This window comes from Carassius auratus, chromosome 28 (genome assembly GCF_003368295.1).
Source record: "Carassius auratus strain Wakin chromosome 28, ASM336829v1, whole genome shotgun sequence".
Taxonomy (NCBI): domain Eukaryota; kingdom Metazoa; phylum Chordata; class Actinopteri; order Cypriniformes; family Cyprinidae; genus Carassius; species Carassius auratus.
In genome coordinates, this window is record NC_039270.1 from 23,539,411 (window position 1) to 23,554,019 (window position 14,609).

Consider the following 14,609-nt stretch of genomic DNA (forward strand, 5'->3'; position numbering starts at 1 on the left):
GTTTGATGAGTGTAAGGGTCTCCTCTGCCATAGTGGACCACTGAACCTAGGGAGTCATGTTGACCATGGGATTGAGTATGTGACAAAGAATCAACTGCACCTCGACCTCCAGTTGCACCAGCTCCAGCAAGCACTCTATCAGACTTAGTCTGCTGCTGCTTTTTCAGAGACATCTCCAACTGGTTCTCTAAACCTGTGCCTGGACCACAAGAGCCAGCAGAAACTGAAGCCACATTGTTGGTGGTATTATTAGCCCGAATAACACTCTGTAGATGATAACGTTCTTCAGATGCCTTGTTCAGATCATATGCAGAGAGAGACTTCCCTCCATCTCCACTCTGAGAAATGGACTGGGACTGCGGTTGTTGTGAGGTTAGTTGCTGAGCTTGTTGAGAATGATGCTGGGAGGGATTGGGTGCTGGACTCTGTGAGTGCAATAAGTGCTGAATCAAAAAGTCATCCTCATCTTCTTCGTCCTCTTCTTGAGATCTTTCTATCCCAAGCATATCAGAATCAGACTTTGATTTTGGCGGTGTTGTGTGATAAGACTGTGTTTGCTGGGGTGGCACCCTGTCTGAGTATCCTTGTGGAGAAGCCAGGAATGCTGGGGAAAGAACTGAAGATAGGTACTTGTTGCCCCCATTTCCTCCAGGTGATTGTGCAGGACGAGTTGGGGCAGGAGAGTGCAGACCTGGGCGAATTATTCCAGAATTACTTGACGGTGAAGGACTGGAATCCGGGATGTGGTATGATCCTCCACCACTTGCTACACTAGCACTACCACCACCTGAACCACCCACAACGCTTCCTGAACTACCTGATCCAGATCCGGTGGTACTGCTTGTTGTACCAGTTCCACCTCCAGACACCATTAGTGCAGGTGAATGTCCTGTACCACCATAGCCAATTGAGGGACTCCCTGCCCCTCTGAGAGATGGTGGCAAAGATCCATATCCTGAATCAGAACCATAGACAACCTCAGCTGAAAATGAACGCCCTGTAGCTCCAAGATTTCCATAAGCTTTTCCTGACCCCCCAAGGCTGGAACCAAGATCCTGAGCCTGTGGAGAACTGAATCCTCCATATGGCTGGGGCAAGTGAGAGGTTGGTGGCTGGCTTGGTGAATATGACTGTTGCTGTGGTGGGGTTTGACCAGCTGTTGGCTTCACGGGAGCAACTGGAGAGCCATATGTAGACAGGCAAGGTTTGGGTGGCTGCTGCTGCGTAGCAGAGGATGACACTGTTGGTGGTGGAGGTGGCGGGGGTTGTGGTGCTGTCTGGGGTGGTGGTTGCTGCCTTGAGGGTGCAGAAGAGGTACTGGATGAGACATTAGGATTAGAGGCAGAGGAGGAAGAAGAGGAGGTGGAGGAAGCTGAAGGAGGAGTATGAGGGGTTCGAGATGAGGAAGATCCAGAGGAAGAGTAGCCACTACTTGAACTGGAACTCTTTCCTGTTTTCCCAATACCACTACCCGAGCCAGCTGAGGAGGAGACCGAGGAGGAGGTGTACAGGGGCTGGATAATAGGACGATATACCTGCTCTGACCGGGGAGAGGGTTTGGGGTCAGATGATGGGCTCTGCTCACCCAGTGGGCTACAGTTTATGGAGGAACCATGCCGATGATGGGATATCTGCTGGTATCCTGATGCACCACAACTAAGATAGTGTTGTAGGGGATGAGGTGTGGAAGAGGATAGTTGAGACTGTCCAGGAGAAGGTCTCTGGTAGTGCTTAATCACACTGTCCTTGCCTGGGGATGGCTCTTTCCTGGGACTGTGGTGGTTGAGAGTGTGCAGAAGAAAAGACAGAGGAATTGTAGAGTTGAGAGGACTGATCCTGCAGTTGTGAGGACAGTAGGTTAAACTGAGGCGGTAAATGACGTGTTGAAGAGGATGTAGGTGCTTGTGATTGAGGAGCACTAGTGGGCTCTTGTGGCCCTCTATATGAAGCAGTCCCACTCTGTGAAGACAGAAGACGGTCAAAGCCAAGACTTGACTGGGAGGGTGTTTTAATGTGTAGCAAAGGATCATGTGGTGACAAAAGACCATTGGAAGTAGGACTGAAGGTAGGTGTGTCCTGCAGAGATAATGATGGGGTCACTCCAGGGAAGGAGCGCCCTGAGAAGGATGCAGGGTGCTGATATGCTGACAGAGCAGAGGAAGAGGGAAATGAGCCAGAGCCAGGTAGTGCACCAGAAATGAATAGCTCTGCAGGGGCTGGAGTGTGCATTGCTACAGCAACAGAGAGAGAAAGCAAAGGAAAAAGAAAATGATCCAGCAGTTAGTAAGGCGATTCTATATATTTATTTATGTGTTTATAATTACATAATTTTCTATTCAATAACTCACAACACTAACCAGTTTGCCAAGAGGGGGTACGAAATTGGGAGAGAAGGGAAGAGGCAGAGGGGGGTGGCTGAGCACCTCGGGATTCCAAAGCAGAGATCAAGTTCATGACTGAAGCATCTGGTCCTGAGGGACTGGCATGATGTAGTCCAGTATCAAACAATCCTGAGAGCCCTGTGAGAGATGATTATTAAAATAAAGTCTAACAGTGCAGTGATAAATCAAAGCAATTTCTGAAGAAATATGTTTTTATGCGCTGTCACCATTATACTCAAACAAGCTGGATGAATCAGCAGAGGTTTCCCAGTCATTAACTACTTAATTTTGTTGACCGTACCTAAGCTCCTTCCTGTGCCCCATGCTCCGCCTTGTCCAGAGGTGCCTGGATGATGATTTGTTGCATATCCTTGCAGCGGGTGTGGTGTGGCATAAGGTTGACGGTGGAGGAGTTCTGCGTCTGGATGGGAGGATCTGGAGCTCCCATAAACCAAACTGAAAGACAGATAATTCAAATAACAGAGGGAATTTTACAGGAAAAGACACAATAATAAAGTAATTGTTTACATTTTATGCATAATGTAAAATTTGGGCATATTATAATGTGTGTGTGTGTGTGTGTGTATATATATATATATATATATATATATATATATATATATATATATATATATATATATACACACATATTCTAAAACATATATAAAATATTATAACACTCATTATATTATAACACATTAATTTTGAATAAGGCAATCAAATTGAATAAAATATATTTGCGCCATGAATTAATTTTGATTATACAATTGATTTGGTTCACTGTTTGTTGCTAATTTAATAGGTGTTTTGTAATGTATTGTTGATCAATTAAAAAATAAAGGGTGCAAGTATTAAATTCCACTAATTATCTAATTAAATAATCACTAATTTTATAATTTTATAATAAGCCAAATTACTGTACAATCCAATTATAACTTTTATGTTTTTGTGTGTGTGTTACTTTTTACTTGCTCAAACATCAACCACTTGTTTTCTTCATTTAAAAGTAATTTTGGAGGACTAAATCAAACAATAACTCACTGTTCTGTATCAAACGTCAGCCATGTGACATTTGAATGCATTTCATTGCAAACCCCCACCCTCTCCAGTTCAGAGAAAAGTCTATACTCATACTAAATCCCTGTATAGGGTATCAGTTGACCCAGCTTGGCTTTATCCCTCGCACCATAGCCACACACAAAGATTAGCTCTTTAATCAGCCTACTCACTTCCACATCCTCCTTCAAAAAGAGAGCAGGATCTGATTTTGACACACTATCTACAACAATAATAACACTAACAATCATAGCATAGCAAATCATTCTCAATATTGCCTTCTCTCTCTATAAATTGGGCAAACATGTTGCTTCATCTATATGCAACTTATGAATGACTAAACAATTACATTTATTTATTTTTTTACCTTGTCTTACATTTAACACCTCTACGCTTCAAGATGTGCAATGATACCGAGTGTAGCTCAGCATTCTGATTGGCCACTCTGTCTGTTGCCAGCCAATCAACTGTCTTTTGCAGTCTTTGCAGACTGTCTCTGTTGTTCGCCTTCATAGAGACTGGCCAGTTCAGTTGACAATGGCGGTTAGGATGTTGCTGAGGTAAGACACAGAGCACTCATTGATAAAAGCCCTCCACTGACTGAATTGCCTTGGTAACCCCCTCCCCTCCATCCTCAACAGGCTCTTAGTGTGAGTACAGCTCAGTTAGTCTAGATCCCTCTCACTCGGAGACCAGAGTGGGAAGCCACAGACACCACATACTGAGTGAGCGCGTGGTGAGGGGGTGGGTGTCATTCAACAGAAGCAGTGGAGTGGACCAGAAAATCTATTTTAAAACCTATTAACGAAAGACCTTATTCAAACCTACATCTTCGATTGTACTGTAGTATTCTAAGAATTACATAAATACATCTGTCCAATCTATATGAACAGCCTCACATTATATGCTTCCCAATTGAGTCCGGACAGGACGCAAGACTAGATTTATGTTGTCATTCTCCATTAAATAGACTCCTGGGCTCTGTATAGTCACCAGAATACGCATCTCTCAAAAGACCGTAATAAAAGTGACAAAGACAACTGATGTCCATCCTGAGGGGGTTCCATCTGGGAGCATGTCCATCTCTTTTAAAAACACCCTCATCTTGGAGGCACAAGACTCGCGTAATTAACTGGATAAAGGCTCTAATGAACTGGGTTAAACATTTAAATGCATGAGTGAGAGCGCACATCCCGGCTGCCAACTGCTTCCCTGATTGTACCTCTGGCATAATAGATAATATACAGTGTCATGACAAAAGTACCCTTATGATGTTTTGAAACATTGCTGTTTCTGTTTGATACTGGTTCTATTGATAACTACATTTCAGGTTATGCAGAACAAGGCAAGAATTGTAGATAAGCTGAGTCACTGCTTTAAAAACAGTTAAGAGTCATAGTAGTAGGCTACCATGGAAAAAAGCCCCACGTCGCATTTAAAAAGGACCATCAAGTTATGAAATGGATATTTTAAATAAAATAAAAAATAAACACATATGATGAATCCTGACAAGCAAGTGCTTCTCCTGCAACTGAATGTCTTCTCATCATGAATAAATTATGATCATAGCATCAGTACTCTCTTCAAATGTGAGATCCATGTACATGAAATAATTATTCTGTGCAACCAAAGAAAGCAGTTTCACTCGTGGTAATGTGAGGTTTGATAAGAATTAGACAGTAATTGGCTCTTAATCCCAAAGAGGCAGCGCAGAGACGATCAGGGAATAGATGTTTAACTTCACAAGAATAAGGTAAAATGAAGGATATTGTACAAACAGTGGGGTTCAAAAGTATGAGACAACTTTGAGAGTCTATTTTGCTTTTTATTAAATATTCTTTTATTACAAATTAATTCATTATTTTTTTTATTTTTTTTATTTATCCATGCACATCTTTAAATGAAGGTGCACTCGTCATTTTTAATCATGAACATGAACTTTTCCTTCCCCTCCACCTCACAACAGCATCTCTTCTCTGATCACGTGTGCACCGGCGTGAGGGCTGGACAATAATTCCTCCCTCCAGCAACCTGTCACTCATTTGAGATCGCAGCAATTAAACAACAACAATCAACTATCCACTCAATTAACAATAGACAAAAACAACTCCCGTCCAACATTTTTTCTCAATCGACAAGTCATTTCACATGAATGTGAATGTCACAATAGGGAAGAGAAGACGGTTTCTGTTTCATGCTGAATTTAACAACAGCAGGAATGAGCAATAGTTTTGATTTTTCAATTTAATTAGTGACCTACAATTACATTTTCTTTGTTTTAATATTATAACATCTAATTGATATTACAATAAAAATATATAGGGACTCAAATCGATTTAATATATATAAAAAAACATGTATATATTTACTATTTCATTTTTATACATTTCGATTTTTATACATTTGAACTATTTTACATCTACTAATTTCTTCCTCTTGGTCTCTCCTCTCCTTTCTCACCTTTTTTCATCATGCTGTCTTACACCTTCAGTCAATCAATTCATCTTGTTAAACCTCTCACCTCCTGCCATTGTGCCTGTTCTTGAGCTTATTGAGCATAATTTGATAATGGAGGAAAGAAGAATAATAGGGAAAAGGTGAAATGTGAAAAATAAACTAACACACGGAAGGAAACCGGAGAAAAAACAAAGGGAAGGGTTAAAGTAGAAAGCTTGATTGAATTCACTGTACAAGACTGCTCCTAATTACATAGGCAGTAATTCAACACAGCCCCCCCCCCCCCCCCAACAGGTGCAAAATGTTTACAGCCTGATGGGGAACTCAGTCACGGCCATTAATCTCCATTAGGCCTGTACAGATGTGTGTGCTGGATGTATGCTGCCCTACGAAGGACATAGGGCCTGGGGAACCTTGTCATCATGGAGTATGCCTTTGTCGTCTTCACAACCAAGATTCAGTGTGCAGAAGTCTTGCTTAGCAACAGTGCTATAATTTTATAAGCTTATTCTCATTTAATATTAACACATGCAACAACATTTCTTAACATAAGATCCAATATTTCCAAATGTGGTGTCCTACACAGACCCTATAGTGTCATTTTATTTTATTTTATGCTAATTTACCACTTCCCAGTGTTTCATCATTGCATAATAGCTATGCTTCCAATGACCCAAAGCAGCAGTCTCACTATCTAATATTCTTTCAAAAGCAGAAGCAATTTTCGGAAAACTACAAGAGAGAAGACACAATACAAAAGCATTTTATTTCATTTTATTCGGCGGGTGCGTTTCAGCCTCTGCAGCAGCAGAAGCAGCACTGAAGCTTGTCCATCATCATAAGCCTGAACTCCTCATTAAGATTCTGGATTCTATCAATCTGCCTAGGATTCTACAGAGATGCTCTCGAGTCAGAAACACAATATTAAAGGTTCCGACAGAAAATAGAACAATTTCTCTTCAGACTGCTAAGAATCAGCCAGAGATACAGTGTTGCAGAATATCGGGGGAATGTTACACGTTAGAAAAACTCTGACCACACACAGCTTTTGTGCTCCTTTTGTAGGAGTGTGATTAGAATTCTTCATACATACACACAGGGGTTTCCACACATCTAGGGATGATTGCTCAAAAGAATAGCCCCATTGTTGTCCTGTCATGTAAGAAAAAAGGAGCCACTCCAAATGTGTTGCGATGAACAAATGATGAGATTTCTTGACACATTATGACAGAGACAACAAATAGGCACCAGAACTTATTTGCATATGTGTGTAAATAATAATAATAATAATAAAAAGGATTAAATACAACCAACAATAAATTATTTATTTTTTAATGCAGAAAAAAGTCTGCAAAAGACAACTATTAGCTTGCATAGAATCCACCGTATCGCATAATACACCTAAATTATCATAAATAAATCAAATGTCCTAACATTTCACTTCGTGCCCATATAACAATAGGATAAAGTATGCTGTAGATGTGCACCCAAGTGAAGTGTAGGCAACGACTGACTCCATACATGCAACGCGAGACACTAAAGCCACCAAGAATGATTGCACGCGCGCTCTGTAAGCTGCTAAGATTGATTTGGTTGTCACGGCGACTGATAACGTACATAGCGGTGCGCCTTTGAACTGTAAGTAGGCCGCGAAAATAGGGAAACACGTACCTAACGTAGAGCACGACGCCGTCACAGTCCCGTTTTCAGGTAGCAACAGAATATTTAATTGACATTTAAATATTGCAATGCAACACTTTCTACAAGTATCAATCCTTTTGAGCAAGCTTATTTCCCCCCGCAGAGATTCAATGGCTAGTCAATGTGAAACTAAGCTTTGTCGGGTCATTTTATTAGTTGTTTCAAATCTTTGTGAATAATAATTTAAAAAAAAAACATAATGCAGTTAAGTATTTATTGATCGTGTTTTCTGTGGGTGGGTTGCATATACGCTTCCAGTGCGTCTTACGTCTATGTTTACAGTGTGCACGTCTCGGTCACGCTGTAATTTCACTGAGGAGCACTACACACTATTTGGTACGTTGCCAAGAGACTAGTAAAACGACAGTATCCTCAACAACATATATGGTATTTTTTTCTATAGATTATAACTATATGCTATGAAATGTTTTTTTTTTTATATTATGAATTAATATTAGAGGTTGTTCATACACCGTTTAATATACAGCAAATGTTGTGACTTGTAAACGAGTACATGTTGACCGTAAGGAACTTCACCTCTGAATTTAGTCATTTAACGTTCAAGTAAATCTAAAAAAAATTATCTTTTATTCATTCAAAATAAAACCTAGTCGATTTACAGACAAATACGCGTTAGCTACAGAGAAAAGCAGCATACAGTAGCTAGCGACCATTTCATCCCCAAAAAATGTGATTGCTCCTAATTGGTTGCCTCCAAAATAACGCTTGTCAACGTGCGTTTTGCGCCACGCATTACTCACTACGCCGAATTGGCGTGTATTTAAGCACGGCATGCAATGTCCAGTTCGGAGAGCTTCCAAGCCAGAAGGTTTGATTTTTCATTTTTGATAATACGCTAGCAAGCTAGCTAGCAACATCATCCCATCCCCCCTCTTTTCGCCCCTCTCCCCCTTTTCTGTCTCGGTCTACCTTCCGTATCACGCATTAACTCTCAATCGCATTCCTTGCATTTTCAAGACACCCCTTCCTCCCTCAGAAATGACAATACTGATGGCTGTGCGTAGAGCCAGCGACAATATAACGCATGGAAGAGGTGAATGAACACAGCACTGAGAGCGAAAGTGGGAACATGCAATGCATTGCATTGCGTCCGTCGGCATGGGCATTGTTACAGCCAGCTAGGCATATTTCTGCATCCAGTGCATGGGAGAAGTGTACTTGCACAGGCGCCTTACCTTGCCTTCGCCGATCTCTCGTAACTCCATCCCGCTCCAGCGCCCAGATCACCAAATCCTGTGCCAGGATAATTTCTATCCATTAAAGAAGAGACAAGGGGTGAAGATGGAGAGATAGACAGGGGGAAGGGGAGGGAGGTATTTCCTAAATTCTAACACACTATCTCTCCCCGTGTCCTTTCCTCTGCGCTCAATGTCTGTTTATCTCTCCTGTTTCACAAGCAAGTCCTCAAGAATAGGACCAGCACTGAGGGGGAGAGGAATGGAGGGAGGAGGAGAAGGAGGAGGGGGAGATGGAGGATACAGGGGGGAGGGAGGGGGGTGAAGTATTACACCAACCACCGCCACCTCAAAAAATCCGGTTTCTTCCTCCCCTCCCCTCTTTTGCCCTCTTATATATCTCGATGCCTATTGTCCTTCGTAGCAGAAACAGCAACGCGGCCGATGCACTGCATGTCTAATCCTGATCCCATTGCTTGTTACAACTACGACACGTGCTTGATTGTAGCATATTTCCTCTCAGTTGTTCGCGTACTGCAATGCCACAAAAAAGGTGAGATACAAGGTCTCTATAAATAGTAGTCAACCGAGCGCGCGTTTTCTTTTTTATGCAGCTGTTGCGCCCCAAATATTTACACCATGGATACAGGATGGTAGGCTACCTCCTCGTCAGAAACAAAGTGTCTTGTAAGGTAGATTCAAAGAATTATGCAAGGGACCAGTGTCGTGCTTCAAAATCTCACAAAAAATGTAACCAACGCACGGGATTCAAATCGCTATTTTCAGGTATTTAGCCAAGAAGACGCCATTTTTAAGAGTGGACTAACAGGCTCACACACACACAAACCCATCCACACACGCCCCCCTCTGCCGACTCGCTTGTCACACTCTCACACATACGCAGTCTGTCTGGAAGTCTCGTGCGTACTGCCGCCTTGTTACACTACAGAGGCACCACCGAGCATGGGACGCTCTCTCTAGTACGGTCTGTGCACAGCGGTGCGCACTGAGACTGAAAGATCAGATCAGTGACAACAACAGCGACCAAATACTGGAATCGATTTAAGCGTCGCGCGCGCTGTAGCTTCACGCAGTCGAAGTAGAAATCGAATTCAAGTTTGGCTGCATTTGATTTCTTTTTATTAAAAATTACAATTAAATTTCATTTGATAAAACTCTTAAAAATAACAAAAAAAAAAATCTGATTCATGAAAATATTGACAGCATTCACACTGAAACTGTATTCAATGATGACAGTAGAAAAAAATCTAAAGGACAGAATAGGGTTAACTGCCGAACATGTAGTATAAGTATAATAAATTATCTAGTGACTGAATCTGCACTATTTCACAAGTAAAACCATGTGTCACCCCACCCCTCCCCTCCATTTAAGAACAATATTATGTCTTTGTTATTCCTCTTCTTGAGTTTGTGGTGGCCCGGATGGACTTCCCCTGTAAAGAGCAAAGATGGATATTTTAAACACATTTTGAACATGCATCCAAAATAGTTTTATAGCAGCCACTGCATTGCTTTTGTTTACGATGTACAAACACAGAGCTCTTACCCAGAGTATGGCGGTGGAGGTGCATCATGCTGGCCGCTGTGAGCCAGAGCCTCATGGTACGAGGGGAGACCTGGAGCCCTGTTAGCTAAGGGAACATACTCAGGTATTGGCTGCCCATCCACACCCATACTCACAGGAACACTGTTAAGATACAGAAAAATAAATGTGTTATTGCTGCATAAAGGCCATTTATATAGCTGTGGTAATGATGGCATTCACTTACCTGCCCCCTCTTGAATTTTTGCCTCTGTTCTTGTAGCAATAAATGCCCAACACAGTGGCTATAATCGCTGTTGTTACAATAGCCACAATGCCAGCTACCAAACCAGACACATCAACTTTAGGTGAAGACTCTGTAGGAAACGATCAGGTCATCATTATTCTCAACAAATACATATTTAAATTGTTTTTCTTTTTGGATAAAATATAAAAAATACTGCATTACATCCCAGGTCTAGGGTCAGAGAATAACATAAATAGCTAAGAACATTTGTAGTTTACATTTGCTAACACTATGAGGTCAGTTAGCTAGACATGAATCTTAAAAAAATAATAATAATAAAAAGTTGATTTCCTCTGAATGACATGCACAAAAATAATTACTCATAACTCCAAGACCGTAGCAAGGAGAGTCAAAAGATAGGTTTTGTTTGATAGAAATATTTCTAGATTTTTAAGGGAAAGAAAATCTTTGCATTTGAATATTGATGAGTTGAGAAATAGGGGATAAATGTAAGAAAAATGAGTGTGGTCAAGGTCAACGTGTGCTGTGTGTGACTTAAATGTTATGGTGATATCACGAAGCAATCCAAAGTTACAGCATTTGAAACCAAGGCAGCCTTCTCTTAGCCCTTGACAGTTTTTATATTATTTTGAAAAATGAGAACTTTCAAATGAAACATGACCATCTGAGCTGTATGATGTCTCTGACAGAATACATGGTATACATTTTTTTTCCCATAAATTATGAAATATTTTTATGTATTTATTTTGTGTTGATCAAGGCATTGATTTTGAAAAATAAGATTATGAATTTTTTTAGGCAGCACTGGTTAGGAGTTGATCAAAATGCTTGGATACATTTGAAAGCTTAATTTCTAAGCTTTAAAATGACAGAATTAAAAAAGAAAAAGAGTTATATAAAAGATAATATAGACAGAACTATTCTAGGTTTTACATTCTGATTGCCAAGTGTTCAATGGAGCTATTTTTACACACACAAAACACGATTGTTTTGACCTTGAGCTCATTTTATTTGAGAGAATTTTCTGAAAATAATGTCATTTTCCACAACCTATGCATGTTTCTTGAAGTTAAGAATGAAAATATAACCTATAGTTATCTTAATTTAATGGTTTCATGTGTGTGGTGACATCTTAAGGAATATCGTAGCTCTAATGAATGAATTATGATGAGTTTGGGCTCCTTCACATGGCCTAAAGGTTAGAGAGTCAGACTCATAAACAAAAGGTTGCAGGTTCGAGTCTCGTACAGGCAGGGATTGTAGGTGGGGGAAATGCATGTAAAGCGCTCTCTCCCACCTTCAATACCACGACTGAGGTGCACTTGAGCAAGGCACTGAACCCCCAACTGCTCCCCAGGGCACCACAGCAAAAAATGGCTGCCCACTGCTCCGGGTGTGTGTTCACGGTGTGTGGGTGTTCACTGCTGTGTGTGTTCACTTAGGATGGGATAAATGCAGAGCACGAATTCCGAGTAAGGGTCACCATACTTGGCCACGTCACTTTCGCTTTTAATTGGGAGAATTTTCTAAAAATGATGACGTGCAATTTTCCATCATCTATTCATGTTTCATGAAGTAAAATAAAAGCACAAACTGAAACTACAGTTGTTTATGCTGCTGCGCCTCAAGCATGCCTGTTTGGTTTTATGTTATAGCACTATGAGCAATATCTTTGGGTCTCATCGACAGATTATGGTAACTCAGGGCTCATTTTAATTGGGAGAAAAATAATAACATTCAGTTTTCAAAATCTATGAAGGTTTCTTAAAGTTACAAATAAAATGCAAAGTAATGCATAAAGCTGTTTTAGGTCACTGGGAGGTTTTAAAGGGTTAATAAAAAAAAAACAACAACAAAAAAAACCTTACCATGACTGTTGGCATAGTCTTTCCAAAACTTGGCCTGTTGGAAAACAAAATAAATAGTATCAAGTAACTGCGCACAAACCATCTTTTTATATTCATCTCATCACATAGTGGCTAAAACATGCTTCTGTTGTGTTCACTTTCTCTTGAATACACTCTTTTTCTTACCGTCTGTATATCATCTTCAAACACCTCTCTGGCCTCTTCATATGAACAGATTTCCTCCATGCATTCTCTCTCTAGATTACCAGGCACCACTAACTCAAAATCCCAACTGTTATACAGCAGTTTACGGGAGAGAAACAAACCTGCTGACTTCTCATCTAGGAACACTGAGGAACACAAGAGAATATCATAATGAGAATCAGCTTCACACTACAAACACTTTTTACAGACACAAGGAACAGTACAATATGGTAATGAAAGGGCAACTAACCACAGACATATAGTTAAAGATACAAAGCATTAAAATAAATAAAACAAATGTAATTATGTTGCATTCAGACTCAGAGTATGAAACCTACCAATGTTTGCAATACATCTAAAAGTCTAATGTAAATGAGATCCAAGAGGTCTAAGTCCTTGATTTGAATGAGTGCATAGGGAGGTAAACCAACCAAAAAACACACCATAATATCACACCATAAATAATTACCAAAAAATTTCAAACACTGGCTATTAAAAAGTGTTTTAAAGTGTATTATTTACCATCATTTCTATTGTAGATCGCTCTCCCCCAAACAAGATGCAGCAGAGATATCAAGCTGAAACATATCGCGAGAAACCGCAGCATTGTGCCTGTTTAAAATAATATGAAAAAATATTACAAAGATTAACAGGCTATGTTTTGATGAATCCATATAGAGGAAATATACACAACTCTTAAAGATTCGTCACAAAATAATATTGAATAATACGAAAAATACTTTTTGTCGCCCTCTATCGGTCAATTTCATTTACTCAAAGACAAATATTATTTATTTTACATTAAGAAAAAATATACAAAACCTACATATAATATATGCGTTTAATATCTTCGTTTAACACTGCAACTTAAATGGGCCACACTATGACAAAAAACGAGGGATTGACTCAATATTTTTGTATTTTTAAGTTAAGTAAACAGTGCCCATTCTTTTAGAAAACAAGCTGTACCACAAAACGCACGACAGAAGGTAAAAAGGAAAGCAACATTGCGTCTAGAAGAAAAACGACATGGGTCACCGCCCTTTTACCTTGACACTCCTTTGTGCTCCGTGGAAGGACACTAAAAAAGAAAAATACTTTCAGATTTCTAGAGATGTCCTGCCTTGATGCTCTAAATTATGACTATAGAAACAGTTCGAATTCACGGAATTCGCGTGTTCGATGTTTTTAATCGAAATTCTTCCATATTCACCTGTTCACACATTCACAGCGACATCTTAACTCATCAGGTACGAGTCATACCAGTTTAACAACAAAGTTCATAGCCGCGAGCTTTTGTGGGAGTGGCAGTGGGATGTGACGGAGTTATGGTGACTTACCTGAACAAAGGTGCTTTAATCGACCCATTACGAAAAACCATTAGTAGCTATCATTAAATGTTGCATATAAGTGCTGTGTATATCTGTTTAATGTTAAAACATGTCATTCATTATCTTTCATTTAAAACAAACAAACATCTTCAAAAGCTTCCGGTTTCAACTGCGACTTGATTGGATCAACCTTCCTTTTCAAAGATAGTTATGAATGGACCCCTTTCGTTATTAGTAAGAGTCGACCTGACAACAGCTTTTAAATAACCAAAGTTGGTCATATAGACGTGATATTGTCTTATATTATCGGGTTAAAACGTGAGGAATCTCTCAGTGCGTTCACAACGTGACCATACTCAACTTTTGAGAGAAAACGACGCCATGCTGCTGATATTTCATAAGCAAGTAAATTCAGAATCTCGCCGTGATGTTGATTCCCTCCCAGTGACCTAAAATGATCCCTGTCTCACATGTGGGAATCATTTAGCAACAACTGCATGTAATGCGAAGGGTGGTTCTCTTATCTGACTCTTATGTGGTATTAAGAGTAGAATGTGAATTACAAATAGTGATGAATACAATTGATATGCAGCTAAATTTGTCAGTTGAAATAATACAAAACGTT

At 40.0% G+C, this 14,609-nt stretch overlaps 1 protein-coding gene across 2 annotated transcripts; it reads right to left on the bottom strand.

Annotated features, from left to right (window-relative positions):
• Positions 1-9,911: 9,911 nt before the first annotated feature.
• Positions 9,912-14,434, bottom strand: LOC113047255 (transmembrane gamma-carboxyglutamic acid protein 2). Of its 2 annotated transcripts, none has more exons than XM_026208607.1 (8): positions 14,346-14,434; positions 13,703-13,734; positions 13,176-13,265; positions 12,636-12,799; positions 12,471-12,504; positions 10,582-10,711; positions 10,359-10,499; positions 9,912-10,245 (listed from the first exon to the last, which is right to left on the bottom strand). In XM_026208607.1, exons 1-8 carry the CDS (start codon positions 14,381-14,383, stop codon positions 10,203-10,205), a joined length of 672 nt encoding a protein of 223 aa, XP_026064392.1. In that variant the 5' UTR covers positions 14,384-14,434; the 3' UTR covers positions 9,912-10,202. The 2 variants fall into 2 exon arrangements, with proteins under 2 accessions (XP_026064392.1, XP_026064393.1); XM_026208608.1 differs by lacking the exon at positions 14,346-14,434 and adding an exon at positions 13,867-13,973 and having other exon boundaries at positions 9,915-10,245.
• Between the last annotated feature and the right edge of the window lie 175 nt (positions 14,435-14,609).

Bases quoted from the DNA above. Each gene is read 5' to 3' on its own strand.
- LOC113047255 (XM_026208607.1), bottom strand. From the start codon at position 14,383: ATGAAATATCAGCAGCATGGCGTCGTTTTCTCTCAAAA. The intron at 12,800-13,175 runs GTAAATAATACA...TGTGTTCCTCAG, and splicing joins GATCTACAATAGAAATGATG to TGTTCCTAGATGAGAAGTCA. The intron at 10,246-10,358 runs GTAAGAGCTCTG...TGCTCTTTACAG, and splicing joins CCTCCACCGCCATACTCTGG to GGGAAGTCCATCCGGGCCAC.